Source organism: Dunckerocampus dactyliophorus, chromosome 10 (assembly GCF_027744805.1).
Source record: "Dunckerocampus dactyliophorus isolate RoL2022-P2 chromosome 10, RoL_Ddac_1.1, whole genome shotgun sequence".
NCBI classification, from domain to species: Eukaryota; Metazoa; Chordata; class Actinopteri; order Syngnathiformes; family Syngnathidae; genus Dunckerocampus; species Dunckerocampus dactyliophorus.
The window spans coordinates 25,172,698-25,196,359 of NC_072828.1; the positions used below are offsets into that span (position 1 = coordinate 25,172,698).

Genomic DNA, 23,662 nt, shown 5'->3' on the forward strand with positions numbered 1-23,662 from the left:
CTTGGGCAGGAAGGGGAAAGGAGAGTTGGTTTGAGACTGCATTTGTGTAATGTAACAGTTGCACCATTAATGGCACCTTAACTGTTTTTTTAACTTGTGCGTTTTGAACGACTCGTTTATGACTCACACACTACTTTTTTTTTTTTTTTTAATATGCCTTTCTTTGTAATGGTTTTTACTTGTTGTCACGTGTACAAGGCCACAGACATAACTTAAAGAACTTTATTTTCTTTTTTTGTTACTTTATTGCAATGAGCTTAACATGGATTACATATTATCTTATCCTTTAACATTGCTTCTTTTTTTTCCCCATAAAAAAATACACACATATCCAAAACATAATAAATCAACCAACAATGACAAAAAAATAAATAATAAATAACACACAAAAAACGAAATCTACGAATCTAAATGTGCCTTATGTATTCCTTTTTGTGTGTTATTTATTTAAAGAACTTTATTTTCATTCATTTCTTACAAATAATATATTTGCAGCATTAAACTATTGAAGAGAATAATATACAGCTTTATAAATAAATAAATACATAATAAATGTGCAGGTTTAACTTTGGCAGCTTTTTTTCCCAGTATTTAATTGCGCCTCGTGCTTGAGACTTTATTGTTGGTTTATGGACGTGGGTGCAAGCTTCAGAAGGGTTGTCCTCAGTGGATTGTTTTCTCCCCTTGTGTTCACCCAAAACATCCTCCTCGGCTGCGACCTCTTGACCAGGCCGAGCCTTCTGGGGTATTTGCCGTTAAGGTTTGATGCGCCGCAGCCGCTGAACCACCAACCTCCTACAAGAAAATGACCTGGTGGTTTAGAATGCGTGTGTCGTGTCACGCTCCACGCAAACACATTAGATGATGAGCGTACCTGAGTGAAGCTCGGCACAGTTGGCGTCGGCAGCGAGGTCGTTGTCGCTGTCGACTGTGGAGAAGGGAAGACCTGAGGCGCCTGTCAGGATGCTTTCTTCCTCCCCAGCTCCTGATGTAGACTCCTGTTCCAGGTGGAGAGCATACTTCTCCTCCTCTCCATCAAGTCGGAATTGATAACGAGTCGCTTGCATCTGCCCCGCCCAATCGGAGAGTTCCACCTGTAGTAGGTACTGGCCTTGTTGGGCGATTGCGTGAATGTTGTCCAAGCCCAACCAGAATTCACCTGAGGGAGGACAACTGAATTCAATTCAATTTTCTCACGGGAGTTTTGTGACATAAATTTCTGATGTAATTCAAAGTTTGTCCTTACCGTTTAGGCTCCCGAATCCTTTTTTATAGCTCTCCCAAAGATGATTAAAGCTCTGGGATCCATCAAGACGCTTCTGGATGATGGTCCATCCACCCTCTGTGAAGGTAAAAAAAAATGTTTGTCATTCTAAAGTCAACACAGGATACAGGCATCCCGCACCACTTCATGGTTAAAATTTTGGTGCTTCACTAGCACGGTTTTTCAAAAATATATTCATAAATCATGCTTGTTTAGTGGTTGGATAATGTTAGTACATCACTATCTGTATCCGTATCTGTACTCAGAGTGGGCGGGGCATAAGCCGGACGTGGGTGTTGTTTTTTCACCGAAAATGGGTGGGGCTTAAATCGGTACATTATTTTAAGTATGAAATACTGGATTGATCAGAAGTTGCTCTATTTATTGTTTATTATTCAGCTATATATGTACTGCATATGTGTGTAAGTGAAATCATCTGTCAGACGTGTTCACAGTAGTTTCCTCAAAAGCACCGCATTCAGAACTACGAGCAGTTTTCCAGCCAAATTAGAAGCAAGCAGATGAAAAAAAACACCGACAGTGACCGAAGTTTACAGCTCTGTCTTGTCAAATGCACTGCACAGTCCTCTGGCTGTAGGGAGTCTGTCTAGGGAGGGGCGGTCGCTGTGTGTGATTGGCCAATCACAGAACGTGAAGAGTGAATACATATTGTAAGTAGCTACCCACTGAGGATTTCCCTTCATCACGATTTTGGATAATGACGAGCTGTACTCGTTTCATGCTTGTACTCGGCAAAAAGGCTCATCCCTAAATGCATATTGAAACAAATTTGACATTTCTTGCTTAAATTAATCAATTTCAAGCACTATAATGGCTAAATGAACTAAAATACAAATATAAAGCATTCAGAGGACACGTTCAAAGATGTTGATGAGAAGTAGCATTCTACACTGGTCACTCGATGTCAGTAATGTTCGATGACAAACGCTAAAACAGCAGACTTCATCAGCGGAACACCCAAGCTAAAATTCAACTCTGAACCCCCGATGTCACTTGTCGTCCGCTTGCCACTCAGCTCCCCAAGGGAACACATTTCTAGCAACATGCACGAGCACGAGTCTTATTTATCTTGTAAACTTACTATATTGGGTAACACTAGTGTAAAGTTGACTAGAGGGGTGTTGTTTCATGTCTACTGTAGAGGCCTCTAATCATGTTAAAAAACGTATTTAGAAGGCACAAAGGTGACAAAAATATTCAAATTCACTTATCACAGTCGGATTTGGAATCAATTGACCGCAATAAACGAGGGATTACTGTATAAGGTTCCTTCTCGACTCACCTGAGGTGATTTCACAGAGGACGTTGAACGGCTGCGAGTTGAGCGGTTGGATGGTGTAGATGCCGCTGGCTCGCTGCCCGTGGACAAATAGGTCGTGGCAATCTCGGCCTACGCCTGAGCAAAACAACACAAACACTCTGATCAGAGGATGCAAGTTGTCGACAGTGTGAAAGATAAGAGTGGATGTGCTGTCAAGCCAATACTCTCATTTTCCTGATCTTTGGACCGTCTGCAAACAGCACTGCCAACAAGGCAACTTTTATTCTCTCAGGAGCAAAGTCAATTTTTTCTTTAACCTTGTCACTTTAAATCAGGGATGGGCAAATTGTGGCCCAGGGGCTCAATTTGCTTTGTTACCTGTAACACAAATGTGGATGTTTTGATAAAAGTTAATTTATTTCAGGGATTCATTTCAAAACGTGATCGCTCTTATATTCTCCAGTATAGCATATTACATGTTTGTTCCTCTGAATATTATGACTCCATTCTCATAAAATTACAACTTTTTTGTCATCATATTATGACTTTATGCTCTAATATTATAACTTTTCCCCAACCACATTTTTGAAAATTTTCATTCTTTGTTTTGTTTCTCATAATATTACGACTTTAGACAATAACAACTTTTTTCTTTAATATTTCAACTGCATGCTTCAAGAAATTGTGTTTTTTCCTCAAAATTGTATGTCTTTATTCTCATAAAATTACGTGTTTTTTTCTCGTAAGATGACAATTTTATTCTCATAATATTATTACTTTATTTTGTTAATATCAACTTTTCCCCAACCTAATTTTCCTAAATTTGCAACTTCATTTGACATTTTTTTTCTAAGTATTTCAACTTGGTTCTAAAAATTGAATTAATAATATTATGACTTTATTCTCATAAAATACCTTTTTCCCCCCTCTAAAACGACTATTTTATCTATTTTATCTTATCGACTATTTTATCTCATAATATTTAGACTTTATTCTCATAAAATTACAGCTGTTTTTTGCATTTTTGCTGTTTTCTTGTTAATTGCATTTTTAGAATGTCCCGTGTGTCAATAAAAAAAAAAACAGCCAGGGGCCACACTTTGGACACCCCTGTTCTATAGGTTCACTACAAACAGAGTGAAATATTTCCAGAATGTATTTCCTAATAATTTTGATGATTACAGCTTCCAGCTAATAAAAACCTCAAATTCAGTATCATAAAATTCTCAAAAATTTCAATATTGTAAACTATTGGTTAACATGGTATTCAAATGTATTGAGATGCACCTTTTCGCATCTTCAATGCATAAAATGTATCAAAGTGACCCCCCTGCATCCTTCAATTGTTTCATTTCTCATCCACAACCTTTATCACACTGTCAAAGGTGCGCACTGGTGCAGAGTAGATATTGTTAGTGCAAGGTGTATCACCACCTGAAAAAGACTTTCACAGTGGTTTGATAACGTACCATTTTTGGTGTCACTTGGTGCCGCGTCGCCCCGCAGAGTGGTCTCCTCATCCCTCCGCCTGTGGAATTTTACCCTCTTGCTTGCAACCTGGAGGAATGGCACTCTTGTCATTTTTTTTGGAGAAGGTTGATGGTGCGAAGGCATCGGCAGAGACACACTTTTACTCACCTTGTCCTGCAGCGCCTGCAGGTGTAAGCTATGCTTCTCCAGCTTGTCTTGTTGCTGCCTGATCTTGTCCACCAGCTGGTCAATACGTCTGTTCTGAGCAGCCAGGACTCTCTGCAAACGCACGTTTTTGACAGTTGGGATGATTTGTTTTCTTCCTGTCGTCTGTCATCAATCAAGGCTTTTCTCACCTGAATAAATGGCATCGCTGAGTTGGCATCTCTGAAGCTGGCGTTAGGTGTCACTTGAAGCGCTTCCTCCATTTTCTCCTCAAGTCTGTCCATGCGGGAGTGGATGTCCTTGTTCTGCTTCATCACCTCCTCCACCTTGGCCTTCACCTCAGTGGTTTCCACCTTGAGGCCGTCATCTTTCTCCTGCTGCTTTCTCTCAAGTGCAGTTATGGTGCTGTTGAAGGCTTTCAGTTTGCCGGTGATGTCCCTCATCTGGACTTTGGTCTTGTCGACGTGCTCCTTCAGACCTTGGCCCAGCTGCAGCAAGCCGTGAGCCACCACGTTGACGTCGTCCCAGGAGGCTTGCTTGTCCCTTCTGTCCACAGGGAAGCCTGCTGCTGCATTCATCAGCACGAGGAGGAGGAGGACAAGCTGAGGCATTTTCATCTTTGGTCTCTTTGGATTTTCAGTGCTGCTCTTGGTTTCTGTTGGGAAGACTTTATAGCTGAGCGCTGCAGCTGAGGGCTCTGCTGATTGGCCGGAGGAGGGGTTTGGAGGTGGGCACAGAGGGAGGTTGGGGCGTGGAGCAATTCATCATGGCCACCAGTTGTATGATGATGCAATGAAAGCTCTGAATTTCTGGCAGAGACACTGGGATGTTAAAAGAATTCCAAAAAAATGTCAAGCATTTTTCTTGTTTCAATACGTTATAGTATTTCTTTTTTTAAAACACTATTAGATTATCATACAGATGGCTCTGCAAATCATGAAATCATTGAAACACGCACACGGTAAGTAAAACCTGTGAAGCCTGCAAAGTGACGGTCTGTTAAAGTCTCTTTCTCTATATATACAGTGTATACAGTACATATATGCAGTTCTTTGGATGTTGTTGTGGGGTCTTTTGTGACTTCTTGGATGATTGTCACTGCGCTCTTGGGGTCATTTTGGTTGGCCGGCCACTCCTGGGAAGGTTCACCACTGTTCCATGTTTTCGCCATTTATGGATAATGGCTCTCACTGTGGTTCGCTGGAGTCCCAAAGCTTTAGAAATGGCTTTATAACCTTTTCCAGCCTGATAGATCTCAAATAATCCCAGTTAACTTACAGTAAATAGGGGGCAATCACTTTTTCACACGGGGTCATGTAGGTTTGGATTTGTTTCATCCCTTAATAATAAAAACTTTCATTTAAAAACTGCATTTTTTGTTCAGTTGTGTTGTCATTGACTAATATTTAAATGTGTTTGATGATCTGAAACATTTAAGTGTGACAAACATGCAAAAAAATAAATTGGCGTAAAATAATTGGCGTAAAATGTTCATTTATCCCTTTCATTCCTGATTTTTATGCATTTCAAAGTGTTTTCTGCGTGTAAAACTATAAAAACGTGTTATGTTATTTCTTCTGGGAAAAAAGTGTATGTTTCGGTTAGAGTCGGACCTTCTGGAACCAATTAATGACGCTAACCAAGGTTCCACTGTTTATCAAAATATTATGAATCCAGTGTCTAATGTTCACTGTAAAACTTCCAACCTTTTTTGCATTATGTTGCAATAAGCGATGATATTAGATTGTACTGTAAAGTTTATTCATCTCTTTATCAAAACATAACAATTTGTTAGTAGATGGGAACTTGTGTAGGTAGGTGTGGGGGTGGGTTGATCAGTCGTTGCTGGTTTTCTAGCATGAATCGGGAATGCATCCTTGTGAGAAGTAGGGGAAAGTTCATCCCGCAGGGCTTCTTACGAACTCATCAAAATCCAAAACAATCGCATGCACATGAGGACACACGCACACACAAGTCACGTGGTTTGCAGACACAGTACAGATGCTGTGCAAATCACTGAAACACACACGTGGTAAGCCAGTTAAACCTTCTTTTTTTAACAAAACACAAAAAAAATGTTCAGCTTTCTAAACATAGAGGAACACTATGAACACAGTAGTAGTTTTTAACCTTTTACCTGTACATCAACATATCCTCCAGGAAACGCTTTGATAGTTTACATCTTGGCTATCAAATGTATCCATTCACTCAGCAGAGCACAAACGTGTCTTTAATGCATTTGACCTGTCAAAAAAAAAAGAAAAAAGCTGGCTTTCCTCTCTATGGAAGGATGGCAGTGACAAGCACCCCCCAGCTCACGCATGCCCTCACCCCTTCAGGCTGAGGCGAGTACTACAGCGCCTCAGCGTATGATGTTTCTCTGTATTTTATTGACCGAATAGCAAAAATAACGATGTCACACTTACAGTCATGGTGTATAATAGATGTTTCTGCAACATGATACTATTGGCGACATGCTAACAGAAACTGGCAGGCATAAAAGTAAAAAGCCGATGTGAGAATACACACAAGGCCAGATTTGACAGGGAATGCCCCCATTTTAGGATTGCTCCACCCAGAGCGCGTACCATGAATGAAGGTGTGTAGTGCTGGACTTACGTAGAGGGGGAGTACTGTACAGTCAGAATTTGTCAGCTGCACGGCTTTTCCACCTTATGTTCGTGGGAAAATATGGCCCTCATTTGTGGTAGTTAATTGGTTCCAGGCCCGACCATGATAAATTAATTTTCGAGAAGTAGGATTACTTGTTTATAAATTGAATATTTGTGTGGGCCCAGCATTTTTAGATACATTTTTTTAAACATTATTAAAGCCCTCTTGATATGAAATAACATCCCTGTCGTCACCTTTACATTTGCATTATCCAATATAGTAGACATAATAAGAGTAAAAAAGCCATTTAAGACATGAACAAGACTTGTGCTCGTGTGTTGCTGTAAATATTTTCCCTAATTGAGATGAGTGGCGGGCAGAAAGGAAGTGACGTCAGTGGTTCAGAGGTGAGTTTCAGCTTGACATGGGTTACGGCCGCAACAGTCGCTTGTGTTTTTACTAGGGATTTTTATTAGGGTTTATTGTGCCTGTTGTGAGGGAATTCAAAACTGCAATAAAAGCCTATTGTTCCAGCGAAATGATACCCTGCTGAACATTGTAGAATATTACATATTGTTCACAGCGTCTTTGAATGCGTTTTCTGAATGCCTTATACTAGTTTTTTTAGTTGATTTAGCCATTTTTATGCTTGAAAAATGCTTAATTTAGGCAAAAATATACGTAAAGGTTTGCTTCAATATGCATATTTTTCGTGTTCAACCACAAAACGGCATGATTTATTCATTAATACAGTCAAACTTGTCTATAGCGGCCACGAGAGGGAGTCTGCAAAAGTGGCTGCTACAGACAGGTGGCCTCTATAGACAGGTTGGCGTCCAGTTTGAATGTTGACCAGTAGAGGAAAAAAAAGGGAAAATAATAATAATAATAATGTTGACCAGTAGATGGCACTGCGGACTGCTGATAAAAGTTGTACAGCACTACTAGGCTTGTTATTATCATGGTTCATGGTTTTAATTCATCCTGAACATGCATATGAGTCAAACAGTAGCACATCACATAGTACAATTCACAATTTTGCATGTCCAAAAAGGAGTAGGAAGAAGCAAAGCTTATTTAATCCTACCCCTCATCAGTTTCACATCAGTTGCAATACATTTATTCACCTCTTGTTCTTCCAAGTGTACTTTGTAGGTCTACATGACAATGTAGTGCAATCATAGCCAAGGTTTTTACTTACTAAAAGGAAGCCAGAGGTTTAATAATAACTGATAACTGATAAAATACTTCAGTTAAGTACAACCGAGCTCAGTTTTGCTCCCACTGCCGCATGCATGCTAGCATATGTTTTTTTTTTTATTGTAGCGTCGCTGGGAGCACGTCCTGTTCCCAGCCTACTTTGCGGTAATGTTTTGGTGCAAATGCTCTTAAAGTTACATGTTTGACCAGGAAATAGCAAGCTCAAAAGAAGACGGCTTTTTTATGTGGAACAACTGACAGTTTGTGTGGATCTTGTGAATGATTGTGACTGAGCTAGGACTCAGTAATTAAAGTCTACACACGACGGCTTCATTGATTGAAAAATGAAACTTTTTCGTGCATGAAGCTTCTACTTGAGTCGGTAATTTGGCTGCTATATGCAGTCAGATATTGACCAAGGGAGACAAAATGGGTGGCTGCTGGCTGCGTTGGACAGGTGACTGCTATACACAGGGTCTATAACATGTAAATTTGCTGGGGGGGATTTTTCAAGCTGCAAAATTTGAACCGCGAAGTGGCGAGGGACGACTGAATTTATTTTGTTATGTTGTCATTATTCTTTTTATTTTTCATCAATTCCCCTTACTCAACTAATGACCAACACCGCAAAGAAAAAAATCAGGCTGCCAGAAGAGAAAGGAGGGGAGAAATGCTTCCAAATGTTTACTTGTTTTTTTTCAGCCTAAATATTAAAGGGATAGTTTGGATTTTTTTTTTTTTTTTTTTTCACATGAAGTTGTATGACCACCCCATCAGCAGTGGAGTGGAGCACTTACCCCCTCATTTGGTCCCGCGAGTTCAGCTAGTCCAGCTATTATTCGCCTATGCTGTGGGGTGCTGTCACTTCTTGTTGCGCTCCACTTTGCTTCATTGCTTATACTAGATGAAACCTGTTTTCACTTCTTTGGAATGTAAAATCTGACTGACAGCTGGGATAGGCTCCAGCTCATTATGCCCTTGAACGGGATGAATGCTAGAAAATGAATCAATTATACACGTATACAGTATGCCCCATTGACCGATGAGCATGCAAAATGGTACTTGATACTTAAATGTAAGCATCTAAACCACTGGTATCGTATTGTATGCCCTACTAGAAAACATTCATTCGCAATACAAAAGTGGTACAACATTTGCCCAGTATTTTTAGCCCTTTGAAGTATCACACAGCTAAGCCAAACAAACATAGCTGGTTGGGTTTTGTAATTGTATTGTACTCCAGTTCCCTCAGCAGTACCCCATGTTGATACTGGACATATTGTTTACTCGTGTGTGTGCTGAGGACATGGCTTGGTGATCCTGTGCACGTTTCCCTGCTGCAGCTGCAGCTCCGCACGTACCCTCCAACCTCTTCTCCTCTGATGACTTCAAGCGCTGCACAGCGTCTGGAGATGTTTGTGACATCTGTGATTATGGTGGACAAAACCTCAGGAAGAAGTGCATGTAGTGTGATTATGGTTTAAAGATGTTTAAGTTAAATACAGTGAATCATTCATCCGTCCATCCGTCTTCTATGCTGCTTATCCTCACTCGGGTCGTTGGTGTGCTGGACCCTACTTCGGGCGAGAGGCGGGGTACACCCTGGACTGGTCGCCAGTCAATCGCAGAATTCAACATTCACACATATATATATATATATATATATATATATATATATATATATATATATATATATATATATATATATATATATATTTATAGTATATTTGACACATTCTCCAAACCTGCAAGGATCTTTACTTATTCTACGTACAGTGGTGCGAAAAAGTGTTTGCCCCCTTCCTGAGTTCTTTTTTTTTTGTTGTTGCATGTTGTCACACTTAAATGTTTCAGATCATCAAACAAATTTAAATATCAGTCAATGACAACACAACTGAGCACAAAATGCATTTTTTAAATAAAACGCATCAAGGGAGGAAAAAAATCCAAACCTACATGGCCCTCTATGAAAAAGTGATTGCCCCCTAAACCGAATAACTGGTTGAACAATTGCAATCAAGCGTTAACTTGCAATGAGTCTCTTACAGCGCTGTGGAGGAGTTATGGCCCACTCATCTTTGCAGAATTGTTGTAATTCAGTCACATTGGAGGGTTTTCCAGCATGAAGCGCCTTTTTAAGGTCATGCCACAGCATCTCAATGGGATTCAGGTCAAGACTTTGACTAGGCCACTCCAAATTTTGTTTTTCCTCAGCCATTGAGAGGTGGACTTGCTGGTGTGTTTTGGATCATTGTCCTGCTGCAGAACCCAAGTTGGTTTCAGCTTGGGGTCACAAACAGATGGCCGGACATTTTCCTTCAGGATGTTGTGGTAGACAGCAGAATTCATGGTTCCATTTATCAAGTCTTCCAGGGTCTAAAGCAGCAAAACAGCCCCAGACCATCACACTACCACCACCATATTTTACTTTTGCGATGATTCCTTTTCTGAAATGGAGCGTTACTTTTACGCCGGATGTAATGGGACGCACGTCTTCCAAAAAGTTCAACTTTTGTCTCATCAGACCACAGAGTATTTTCCCAAAGGTCTTGGGGATCATCAAGATGTTTTCTGGCAAAATTGAGTCAAGCCTTAATGTTCTTTTTGTTCAGCAGTGGTTGTCGTCTTGGAACTCTGCCATGCAGGCCGTTTTTGCCCAGTGTCTTTCTTCTGGTGGAGTCATGAACACTGACCTTAACTGAGGCAAGTGAGGCCTGCACTTCTTTGGATGTTGTGGTGGGGTCTTTTGTGACCTCTTGGATGGGTTGTCGCTGCCCTCTTGGAGTCCTTTTGGTCGGCCGGCCACTCCTGGGAACATTCACCACCGTTCCATGTTTTGGCCATTTGGGGATGATGGCTCTCACTGTGGTTTGCTGGAGTCCCAAAGCTTTAGAAATGGCTTTACAACCTCTTCCAGACTGATAAATCTCAATTAATCTCAGTTAAGTTATGTTTTAATGGGGGCAATCACTTTTTCACACAGGGCCATGTAGGTTTGGATTTTTTTTTAACTGCATTTTGTGCTCAGTTGTTGTTGTCGTTGACTAATATTTACATTTGATTATCTGAAACACAGTTCATAAATGTGTGTTATTTGTGTTATATTCTTTCTTTACATTTAGAAATCAGAATGTTTATTTGATTCTGATGTGATTTTGACGTTTTCTTCGAACCATCATTATTTTACTGCCGATGATAACGCAACAGTCAACACTTTCAAAGAAGTCTTGACAGTTTTCATCTTCTAACACGTCCCAAAACATTCCTGGGGTGTTAACGATCCGCCGGGCTGCTGTGTGGATCACAACAACGCAACATGTCTAATCACATCTGCACATGCACGGTACACGAGCTGCTTTCTGTTGGGGAGATTATACAATGTTTCCAGTGGGTTAGTGTGCGAAAGGTTAGCCTGCTGTCACGTGCCTACTCTATTGCATCAGACCCCCGCACCCCCCCCCCCCCCCATTCCTCCCCCGCAACACCCGTTTTTGTGACCAGACACACACAAAAAGAAAGCAACTCAAACTGATGAAAACACGTGCTGCAGCTGGATCTGCATTAACGTTAAGTTTGCACACTCACAAGGCAATGACATCTAATACAAAACGTGGCCAAAATGTTTTTTTTATAATCCAGTATCAACATCAAACATACTTTATCAAACATTATGCAATTTTATTATGCTGTATCTCCTCAAGGGACAATTTTACACTCCTATTACACACTATAGTAGACATATTCCGAGAAAATAAGCCATTTAAGATAGAAAAGAGACTCATGCTCTTGTGTGTTACTATAAATGTGTTCTCTGTGGGACCTGAAAGTTGAGTGTCAGCTCTGCAAGGGTAATGGCCGCAAAAGAAGGTTAATGGTAATGTCACTGCAACGTTACAGTGACATTACTGACACCTAGAGACCAGTGTGTCATCTTTGAATGCGTCTTTTGAATGCCTTATATTTGTATTTTACTTCATTTAGCCATTTGTGTTCTTGAAAATGCTTAATTTAGGCAAAATATATGTAACATTTGCATTTTTTCCTAATAATAGGCTATATTTAACCACGAAACAGCATGATTTGTTAATGAATATGTTCTTGATAAAGTGAAAGCACGAAGCGCAAAGCGGCCTTTTCTTTTTTAATCACTCGTCCAAATATTTGAAGAAAATTCCCAGGTAATTTCAGGTGCTTCTCTGCTTGTTTTAACATCCAGCCGTGATGCACGTGAAATGGCATTGTTACGCGTTGCTCCCATGTGCCATTCATTTCCTCCTGGCACTAAATGCAGCTGTTATTTACGCTCCAAACGTTGAGTCTTCCCTTATTCACTCCCATTGTAACGACCTTTTACCCAGATTCCACATACAGAGTATGTATCCTTGTGTCCCAGCTTGCTCTAGGACCTATTCTCTCTCATTTTTTTTTTTTTTTTTTTACAATCCTGTTCTCCAGCTTGCACTTTAACCCAGAAAGCAAAACGTTGTTTGCCTGAGGCATCTACTCTTGCTGATAAAAGAGCGCAGGACTGTACTTTTCTTTCTTTACGGCCTGTGCTATACTCTGTAAACATGTTTAAGGTGTGAAACCTCTCCACCTGAAGTACACCCTTGGACAGTTTGTCATGTAGCACACAGTGTTGAGAATATTAACGTACTACAATAGCACATTGACTGCCAAGTATTTCCATTTCTGTTTGTGTTTGTTGTTCGGTTTAAGCCGCAAGGGTGAAACAGAAATGAAGTCAATGAAGGACACTGGGCCAAGTCGCGTCTTGACTTGGAATAACTTTCATGTCAACAGCATTCCGACTGTGATTAAAAAAATTAAAAAAATGACGCAACTCGCAACTGAAATCACAACAACGGTTGCCCGTTGCAAGATGAGTCAACGGGTAGAATGTTGTTCTGTTGCTACGGCTGGATAAAGTGGGACTTTTATGTTCCCGTATATCGGTGCACCCCAACTTTTAAGGTCATGGTTTGGGTTCATTTTCGAACAGTAAACAGGACAGTTGCAGAACTGTTTCATTTTGAAAATGAAACATAAAAAAAAATGCAAACTGCTGACAGGTAATTCTCCGACAAATAAAATTCAAAAGTACAAAAATAGATATACCATGCAAAATGCTAATGCTTGCCATTTAACAGCTTTGCCGTCAACATTTTTATTCAATCGCGTAGCACAGTCAGTCATTTTTTTCTTTTTTTTTTTTCCTTTCATTTTCAAATTTCCTACATTTCCTTCCAGTCGTCCCCAGACACTTTGCAGTTTGAATTTCACAAGTTTGCTCTATCAAAAATATAATTGATAAATCATGCTGCTGGTTGAATATGGCCTATTATTGATCATAAAAAATGCACATTTTGAAGCAAATTTTAAATATTTGTGCCTAAATTAAGTGTTTTCAAGCATAAGAATAGTTAAATGAACCAAAATACATATGTCATCCCTCGCTATATTGCGGTTCAAACATCACTCTCTCACTCTTTTGCTTTATTTCCAAAAATATATTAATAAACGGCCGCTGTTTCCTGGTTGACTACGGACTATTATTGGTCCAAAAACATCGAAAGACAAGTTATATGTCATGAACTGGCTGAGTTTGGCACCCCACAATGCACACAATAAAGTAAATAAAAAGTAAAGTAAATAAATACAGAAACTGAGAGCAGAGTCCAGACAACAAAAATCAGGGCACAGGAGGGCAAGACCACAGGAAAAAGGCAGAACAAAAATAGACAGCGAGCAAAAGGCTGCCGGATCTAAATACGGGTACGAGGAATAAAAAATCACTGCGGACAAGCCAGCGGGTGACGATAACCTGAGCAATAAATACACAAAAAACGAGGGTGCTGCTGGAAGTAGCCAAGCATGGAAATGCTCACGACCGAGAATACTAAAAATGCGAGAAAGCTAGGGTTAGCACGATACTAGGCAGGTAGGCACAGTAGCAGGCGAGGGACGAGGACAATCTGGCGCTGAGCAGAAGCAAACAATCAGTATAAGAAGGTGGCCACAGGTGTGCGCCGGCAGCTGCACCTCAGCAGGACCGCATTCACTGCAACACAAGGCAGAAAGGCGGCAGCAGAGCGACAACCCAGATCATGACATCATATGCGGTTTACTCGTCACTAGACGTCAGTAATGTTACATTGATGAGACGTTAGATTACATTACCTTCAAACTGCATGGAGTCAGCCATGGCATGTTCGACATGAAAAAGTTCTCCCGTTCTGTGTGGAAGTGGTAAGTTTTTGGCTTCTTACCTTGTCCTTCTTCCCCACTCCGTTCGAAACCCTTTCTTACATTTAGAATAGATAAATTCCAGGCTAACTAGTGAGCTCACTAGCATGCTATGTTTAAAGCGGCGGCCGTCTCTTCCCTGTCCGTGCAGTGATCCCGTAGCCTGCGCAAAGTGGTGTAAACAAAGAAAAACAGAGTGTAAAGGTGACTATAGGGGTGTTATTTCATGTCTACAGGGTTCTAATAACATTAAAACTCACATTTAGAAAGTCATTTCTATGCTCTAACTACAAACGTATTACATTTATTAATATGGACTCTTACTTTGTAGAAATTCACTTATCGTGGTCAGCGGCCTCACGTCTATCCCATAACTTAACACTCTGTTTGGCCGTGACCTTTGCTGTGAGGCGGGTCACACCCCTCCCCTCACACAGTTTCACCTTTTACCTACAAATCACAAATCCAAGGAATGTGTGAAAAAAAAATCATATTTTTCTCACATGTCACTGCTTCTCCGTTGCCTTATTTGGTATCATTTCACATATTTTGCTGTGCACACGACATATAAAGTCAACACCCCCGCCTCCGTGTACGTGGAAACTCCAAACAGAAAACAAATATAAAACACACCAGCGCAAATGAAAAAAAAAAAAAAAGTCCTCCCCAAAGCAAAGACTTTGACTTCAGGAGATGTCCTTGTGGGACACAACAGGTTCTCTGAAACACTTTTTAATGCTGAATTATTTTCTTCTTTCTGTTTCTTCTTGGCTTTTTCATCATCAATTCATAAATCTTGCTGTTTCGTGGTTTAATACGGCTTATTAGTAAAAAAAAAACAAAACAAAAAAAAGGATATTCGGGTCATACAGCAGACACCCAGCAAAGGCTGATCAGACCCCGGCCCGTGTCCAAGTGGCCTGAAGTTTTGCATTTTCAAGCATGAAAATGGCTAAATGAATGAAAATACAAATATAAGGCAATCAGAAGACGCGTTCAAATTATGAAATGTAGTACTCTATACTGGTCCCTAGGTGTCAGTAATGTTACTGTAATGTTTGCTGAGACACACAAGACAAACAGGCTCTTACTGAAGCTTTGCATTATCTCGCAACAGGCACCGTAATAATAACACAATGATAATAATAAGAAGAAATCATCCAATATAATAACACGGGCTATCGTTGCTATTGTTCCATGCCAATGTAAAAAGTCAACTCTGAACCCTCAACGTCACGTTCTGTCCTCCACACATGCAGAACACATGCACAAGTTTTATTTTTGTCTGAAATGGCTTATTTTGTCTTCATATGTCTATTATATTGGGTAATATGAGTGTAAAGGTAACTATAGGGGTGTTATTTCATGTCTAGAGGGCTCTAACAATGTTGAAAGCTGTATTTAGAAGGTCGTAAACAGGTTTTCTATGCTCTGACTACGAAAATATCCCATTTATAAATAAGAAATCCACCATAAATGAGGGATTACTGGAATAAATGAACACGTGATGCTTCTTTTACGATGATGCCGTTGGATGCATTTCACAAGTAAACACCGTTTGTACAAAATAAGATGAGTACTGCAATATGTTATAGAAAAAGTGCCAAATGTTAAAAAAGAATCATGACCAATTAAAGGAAGATGGCTTACTTTCACCTCACATTATCAGCAAAAGCTGTATTTCTGAGACCCTTATTGTGTCACGTGCTGTCTGACAGGATGTGCCGCCCAGTGGTTGTATTTTGAAGGCCGGAGGTGTGCTGTTTTGACGGCTGTGTGGTGTGACGGTGGGACAAAGCTACGTGCCAATAAAAAGTGGCACCCCATCCCATACCTCTACTCCAAGTAGTTCAAGGACAGTTTTGCTTTTACTTAACTTTAACTTGCGTTTCAGCCCCCGCCCCAAAAAATCTCAGAATTCGAAGGGGTTTAAGGTGTTTCTCATTTTTAGCGTTAAAAATGTGAATTTTACAGGGTCTGCCAACTTTCTGTGTTCACATTATATGCAGAAGCTTACATTGTTTATTGTGTTACCTTTTTGTTATATTTCAAAAGTCCTCACATGGGGCCAAGCACCGCAGATGATCTTAGATAAAGTTGTGTAAAAACGTTGGCCTTATTGGTTACATGCAGCTACAGTACGTAATTATTGCTGCTTTATCCACTCTATCCTTTTTGAGTGCACGCTGACCTTGAAACCAATATAAAGGTGTTTATGACTTCTTCCTGATTCGAGCCCTGGATTCTATGGCAGGAAAGCCAAAACATGTTTTGCTGCCAACATCTCTGGACTTTGATGCACACTCAGAGGTGACAGACAGCTGTTGCGCTATCTCCATCCTGTCAGCACAGCAGTGGTAGCGCTCAGTGGGGAAATGATTTTATTGTTCTGATAAAGATCTGCTGGTGTTTTGGCCTCCGACTTTGTTTTTCCGACAAGGTCTGGCCTGTATAGTATCTGTCATCATGTACAAAGTGTCACGAAGCAGGGGAATGCAGGTCATCTAGTGACAGCCGTTTCACTCCCCTCTCCAAACCCTCCTTGACGTTCTCCTCCGATTTCAGATCAATAGTTGCAATAAAAGATTAGTTTCAGCCTCAGAACCCCGCCCTTCTCTCTACAGTTGCCATTGTTCACTCACGACACAAAGCCCTAACTGTGCCTCACACATTTAAAGTATAAAATGTATGATAGTGTAAGTAATTCATGAACAGGTGGATACCAGATTCACGGTGAAGCCTTTAGCCTGGTCGCCAGGCTAAAGGCTAGAGAAGGCGTTTCTTCAAGCCACACTGCTTGCCTGTTGTAATTCCAGTAACGACTTACAATAATATATCAAGTTGTGTTCACTACCAAGGACTAGAAAGAACACACAAGGTATAAGCAGCGAAACAGGAAGTCAGGTTTGGCGTGGGTTGCAGGCGTAGAGCAGAGAACAATCTGGCGCTCGAGTGTTGCCTTCCCACAGCTTAAGAGCAGGTAGGTAATCAGCGGTGACAGGTAACAGGTGCGTGTTACGCCAGTTCCGCCTCATCAGGCATTCAAAAGACGTTGACGTAGTGTTGTAAACTTGTGACAAGGTGTCAGTAATGTTAGTGTGATGTTTGGGAAGACACTCGATCACCAGACTTGATCACCGGAACCCCAGGCTTTTATTGCAGGTTTGAATTATCTCATGACAGGCACAATATATCTAATAAAACCCCCTAATAAAAACACGGGCTGCTGTTGCGGCCGTAACCCACGCCAACCTGAAACTCAACTCTGAACCCCTTACGTCACTTCCTGTCAGGCTCCCTTATTGAACACAACAACACGCGCACGACGTCATATTTACAGCTTATTTGCTTTTATTATGTCTACTATATATGTTATTTCATGTCTAGAGGGCTCTAACAATGTTAAAATGTGTGTATTTAGAAGGTCGTAAACAGGTTTTCTATGCTCTAACTATGAAAATCCTTTCCTTTTATAAATAAGAAATCCTACTTGGTGAGAATTCACTTATGTTCGGGTCTGGAACCAATTAACCGCAATAAACGGGGAATTACTGTGCTTTTGTGGCCAAACAAACAGCACACTATGGTGCATTCAAGGACTACACGACAAAGTGTGACAAAAAAACATGATCAGTGAAGCATAAAGACAAACGTGCAAAAAATAGCAGGCTTTCTGACAGTTGTCCATATATGCTGTACAGGACGTTTTGCCTGGATTAGCACATATTTATAAATTACCAACAACTTATGGTCAGCGAGACACTTTTTTTGATTGATATGGACAAAAGTGTTGGACGATGTGTTCACTGCACCTGGAAGAGAAGAAAAGTTCTTCCAAGCCTTCCATTAAGGAGCTTTCTTTGGGCACCGGCCCACAGTCATGCTGCGTCTTCCCACCAAGACAAGAATCACGGACAGTACAACTTAGGTGTTGACGAACTGTTAGTTTCCTTCTTTCCTGAACATTCCTCAAACACACTCCACCTTTAAAAGGGAGGGCGCTACCGAGCCAAGTGAGATTAATTTTGGCTGGCTGTGATGAAAAGCTTCCTCAGTGGTGTTTGGGTGTGGTTTGGAGAACATCTGGATGAGAGGTCAGCTTGACCGTGAGGAAAAAGATGATGGAAGCTTCCATGTGAACTGCTTAGTGTCCTCTTAAGCAGTGATGACATTTATATATTTATAATCTAGAATAAATAAACAGTACAAGCACCGGCCACTGATTAGCCAATCACATGCTTGCTCTTGTGAGGAACTGTACGCCGACTCATAGGTCACCAGGTCACCAGTCAGCAAGTGCAACGCACGATCCTCCACACTGCTGCAGAAAGGAGCGGTCATGGTAAAAATTAAATTTCACGGAGGAAGAAACTGTTAAAGGCATCACTTTTCCTGTTGTGGTCTGATGGTGGGTTGTTCGTGACTGATTCATTTCTAAGATGTCCTTTTGTCTCTGCCAGGTCACAGCGCCCTGCCAAACCCTGCATTGTTGTGCTGGGTCACAGGAGAGACAAGACTTCCTGTCTGACGTGTCTTTAGCAACAACACGCGCGCTCAGCGTTTGATTCCCACATGCTCCTCAAAGTGGAGATGCAGGGCTAAATGGGTTTGAAGCAGGGGTGTCCAAACTTTTTCCACCGAGGGCTGCGTACTGAAAGGTCAAAGGATGCGGGGGCCACTGTTGTCGATGACAAAGGGTGTCCTAAGTGTTGGTATGAATGAACTTTTTCTCCTTTTTGTTACGCTTCTTGCCTTGTTTTTCCCTTTTATGTGTTTATCTTATTTTTACAAATATTGAACATTTTTTTCTCGTACATTTATTTCTCTTACTGTATCTTTATTCTCCTAATATTTTGAATTTTTGACTTTTATGCAACCTAAATTTTCCTAAAATTACAACTTTGTTCTTTTTGTTTGTTTTTCATATTATGACTTTTTTTTTAATTACATGTTTTAGTCTTTAATATTAACTTTATACTATTTTTTTTACATTATGACCTAATTCTCCTAATATTTTGTTTTTAATTTTCGTTTAATTACTGCTCTTTTTTACATTTTTGCAGGTTTTATTTACATGTTATTTTTAGTTTTCTTGTTAAATTGTATTTTTAGAATGTGCCGATGGCCAATATAAAAACAGCCATGGGCTGTAAATCAGGGGTCCCCAACCACCGGGCCGGGGCCCAGTACTGGTCCGTGGGCGGGGCCGAACTGGGCCTAGGAAACCTTTCAGGCAACGATAAAAAAAAAAAATACACACACACAAAAAAAAATACTTTTGTAAATAACTAAATACAATTTTAAGTAAATGCATATCAATTTGGAAATATGGGCCATTTTTTTAATATAAAAATAATATAGTTTGAAGATTTTGCATGTTTGTGTTGTTTGTTGCGAGTGTCCCACTTTGTATGTCAGTCCTTGAACGCACCATTGTACGTGCGCTAGCCTTCTCCAACTCTGCACAGATTGTCAACTGTACTGTATTTTTATCGTTTTTTTTTTCACTTCATATTTGCTCCCAAATGCTGATACTCTGTGGGAATGCCTAAAGGTAAAGTTTGACACGTTATTGAGTGCTAATGTGTATATTTGTTGTGTGCACAGCTTCAAGTTAATTCATGCTAGCACAGTGCCTGTTACCACACACATCAAGCAGCGGCGCTAATCTTCTCTCTGAAAAACAAACTCCAAGCTTATAATGGTGGATGGTGAGGCTGTATTCACTTTGTGCTTTTAATTTGATGCTGTTCCTGTCTTAGTTTTACACAATACATACTAAGTGAGATCAATTACATCGCTATACGACCCCCTCGCATATACCAGGGGTGTTACGAGATCTCGTAAGATAAAAACATGACGAATTCGAAAAATACTCGGAGAGTGCAGACCTCCGCCAAGCACCCGTATTGTGATTTACACCATAAATATTAGCGCTACATTTATTTTATCTGCATATTTAGATTCCTTGACCATGGAAACATACCATGGAAGGGTTTGAATGGCTTAAAGAATGCCAATGTTAGTATGCTAACACTCGGCATAATAGCGTAGTAGTGTTTATATGAGTGCCTACCTCTGAAAATGCTAAGTGCTGGTATGACTAAGTGTCAGTGCGCCAGTAACGTAGTTCGATCAGCATAACAATGTTAATAATAGGGCAACGCTTTACAATAAGGTACACAAAATTACACTAGCTAACCCTAACCACTACTCATTAGTTCCTCATGAGTTCGTCATTAGTTCCTCAGTAACTGGTCTAAATGTATGTGCTTTAGTCACTAGTTCCTCATTAGTTCTTCATTAGTTACTCAGTAACTACTGTATTTTTGTGTACCTTATTGTAAAGTGTGACCAATAATAGCAATAACTATGTCGCTTTAGCTTGGTTAATGGGCACGTGATGTTATATGTAAATGGAGCGTTGTTGCCGCTTTTTCGAGACCTTTCCGACGACTTCATAGGCGGAATAAGTATGTCCCATACATGCAGTAATGACATTTTTGTCCGTTTTTATATCATCAGAACGCACAGAAAATAAAGACATATGTGTTCATGTCTCACATAAGGATGGTGGATGATGGCAATTGAAGAGAGAAGGGGCAGGCTCTGGAGCTGAAGCTAATCTGATCATGACAACAGTCACTTTTATTGCAAATGTTGATGTGAAATCGGAGGAGAACATCGATGTCAAGGTAGCAGGAGGGTTTGCGCCATGTGTGAAAAATAGACATTTTTATGGACATATAAATTACTTTTTTTTTTTTTAATTACTTTTTCGACATGCGGAGACCACCCGCGAAAAAATAAACACAGAAGAGAACTGAAAAACACCGATCTCATCACGCCAGCATCGACCTGACACTGATACTATCCTCGGTATCAACAGCTTTGACATTTGGAACGGTCCGCCTACCCTTACTGCACAACTCAATTTCCATTTATCTCTTTCTCAATGATTATGTCTTATTCGTGTGGCTTTTTATGATAAGGTGATTTATCCATCCCTGGAAGACACTGTGAGTTTCACCGTGGAGTCAGGGCTGCCTGGCAGGCACAAGACCACAAGCAGAGACAACAGCGCCCTCTGTTGCTGCGATGACAGAAGTACAGTGCAGTGTGTGAAAAACACCGAAACCTTGTGGGTTATCTTGCAGCTGAAATATTCAAATATTTGTGCACACCACTTATCAGCACAGACACCAATCTTTCACAGCCATCCTAACTGGAAAGCACAATTCAAGGAAGTCAGACGATACAAAATGTGTACAAAGCTCATCTCAGATACTAAACAGTGCTCTACCAGCATTGGATGCTATACTGTATGTGAAATGCACATGCCGTTAAGATACCGTATATCACGCAGTTAAAACGTGTTCAAATCCAACACATGCTAGGCTTCTATAGAGGCTGCACAGAAAGCGCAGTGATAACAGGCCCGCTCTCCAAGCACCACGGTGCTGTTCTAACATGTATGTTCCATTAAGGGTGAACTAGTGTTTGCTAATGCTTTTGTGTGTCTCCAAATGTCAGCCATGTGACTGACTGCTACCCCGCCAACCCTGTCTAACCGGCGCGTACGCCATTACCGCAAGCTCCATGCAGCCCTTCACATGACTTGATGGTAGGGTGCATGACCTCCCCCCTTGCCGACACACTGGATTCTTCACTCTCATTGGTGAATGGTGCTGCCTGTCAAAAAAAGACACATCCATGCTCCAGGAAGTAAGTAAATAATTACTGTATATGCTAGTAAAATAAAAGCAGACAAACGTTGATTTCATACATTTGTAATGTTGTTTGGAGCAATTATTAAAGTAGCATAACGTCACAGAAAAGCCATTAGGGAATTGGAGGATGCAATAAACGTGTTCTTTTCAATTATTTGTATTTATTTTGTTATTTATTGTCAAGCATATATTGTGGCTGTCCAAGGAGAAACACCGAACGATACATTTTAAATGATTCCACATTTAATAAATTATTTTTTCTGTTTGTTTTTTCCAATTTTTTTTTGCTGCTTTTCAGATTAAAATCAATTGAGTGTGTATTAAATGTAAATGAAAGTTAAATTGTTTTTTTAAGTACATAAAAATTGAAATATTTAAATATGTATAAATAACTACTGTATATAATACGGAAATATGAATATAAAATATGTCTAAATATATAAATAAATGCATGTATAAATAAATATATGTATAAATACATATAAATACATATATTGTGGCTGTCCAAGGAAAAACGCACATCAAATAACTTTAATACATTTTAAATTACTATACATTTAGTTAATAATTATGTGTATTTTTTTGTTGTTGCTATTTTTCAGATTAAAATTATTTCAGCGCGTATTAAATGTAAATTATTGTTCAATCGGTGATTTTAAAAAAACATCCCTTTTGGGTTCCTTGCATTTTTTAAGTATAAAATACAAATTGAATTTGATTATTCTTATATTATTCTATCGAAATATATGATTTTTCATTTCTTTTTCACTTCTTTTTATTTGTTCGTTATTTGTTTATCATCATGCATAGGTAAGGAAAAATTGAATGTAATAAATAATTTTGTGTATTTTTTCCTGTTTTTTTTTTGTTGCTATTTTTTTCATGTAAATTATTGTTAAATTGGGGATAAAAAAACAGTTTCGCCTTCTTTGCTTTTTTTTTTTTTAGGAATTCTTCATTTGTTCTTTTTCTCTTATTTTATTCATTGATAGTCAGCATATATTGTGGCTGTCCAAGGAAAAACACACATCAAATAACTTGAATACATTTTAAATTATTATACATTCAGTACATCATTTTGTGTACTTTTTGGTTTGTTTTTCTTTTTTTTTTGGTGCTGTTTTTTAGATTCTAATTAATTCAGCATGTATCAAATGTAAATATTCTTAAATTATGGATTTTAAAAATGTAGCTGTTTTGCCTTCTTTATTTTTAATTATAAAATACAAATTGAAGTATTTGATTCATATACAGTATTATTCTATTGAAATATCTAATGCTTCATTTGTCATGCATATATTGTGGCTGCCCAAGGAAAAACGCACGTTAAATAACTAGTACAGTACATTTAAAATAATTAATGTAAAGCACCGTGTATAAACCGCACCTGTGTATTAACCGCACCCCTATTTTCAGGCTCATGGTGGGGAAAAAAAAAATTTTTAGTTCATAAATGCTTGCCACCTCTTCATCTCAAATCAACATGCGTAAAGGTACTAAGTGATTTCGAAAAGAAGAATAAAGAAATCTGAACTTCGGCATCTAGATCTTTAATATTATGGCTAAGCACAGATTAATAATAATAATAATAATAATAAAAATTCAAAATAAAGAAATTTGCAATTTTCAGAGATGTTTTGATATCTTTCACTGCTTCTCTTTTTCTCTATTATTATTTTATTGCATTGCTTC

The 23,662-nt window shown here is 39.5% G+C and overlaps 2 protein-coding genes across 2 annotated transcripts in view; one reads left to right on the forward strand and one right to left on the reverse strand.

The window, feature by feature from the left end:
- Positions 1 to 208: 208 nt before the first annotated feature.
- LOC129188894 (angiopoietin-related protein 4-like) lies at positions 209 to 4,814 on the reverse strand. The gene is made up of 7 exons (XM_054790023.1): positions 4,373 to 4,814; positions 4,185 to 4,295; positions 4,016 to 4,103; positions 2,568 to 2,681; positions 1,247 to 1,342; positions 875 to 1,159; positions 209 to 795 (listed from the first exon to the last, which is right to left on the reverse strand). The coding sequence occupies exons 1-7, from the start codon at positions 4,796 to 4,798 to the stop codon at positions 617 to 619; spliced, it is 1,299 nt and encodes a 432-aa protein (XP_054645998.1). The 5' UTR covers positions 4,799 to 4,814; the 3' UTR covers positions 209 to 616.
- Positions 4,815 to 19,662: 14,848 nt separating this feature from the next.
- Positions 19,663 to 23,662, forward strand: part of kank3 (KN motif and ankyrin repeat domains 3) — a 38,212-nt gene continuing 34,212 nt past the window's right edge. The window contains exons 1-2 of the mRNA XM_054790182.1: positions 19,663 to 19,794; positions 21,774 to 21,965. The gene's annotated coding sequence lies outside the window, so the exon portion shown is untranslated. The remainder of the gene's footprint in view (positions 19,795 to 21,773; positions 21,966 to 23,662) is intronic.

Excerpts from the sequence above, each read along its gene's own strand:
- LOC129188894 (XM_054790023.1), bottom strand. The coding sequence starts at position 4,798 with ATGAAAATGCCTCAGCTTGTCCTCCTCCTCCTCGTGCTGATGAATGCA. Across the intron at positions 4,104-4,184 it reads TGCAGGCGCTGCAGGACAAG|GTTGCAAGCAAGAGGGTAAA; the intron begins GTGAGTAAAAGT and ends CCATTCCTCCAG. Across the intron at positions 796-874 it reads CTGTGCCGAGCTTCACTCAG|GAGGTTGGTGGTTCAGCGGC; the intron begins GTACGCTCATCA and ends ATTTTCTTGTAG.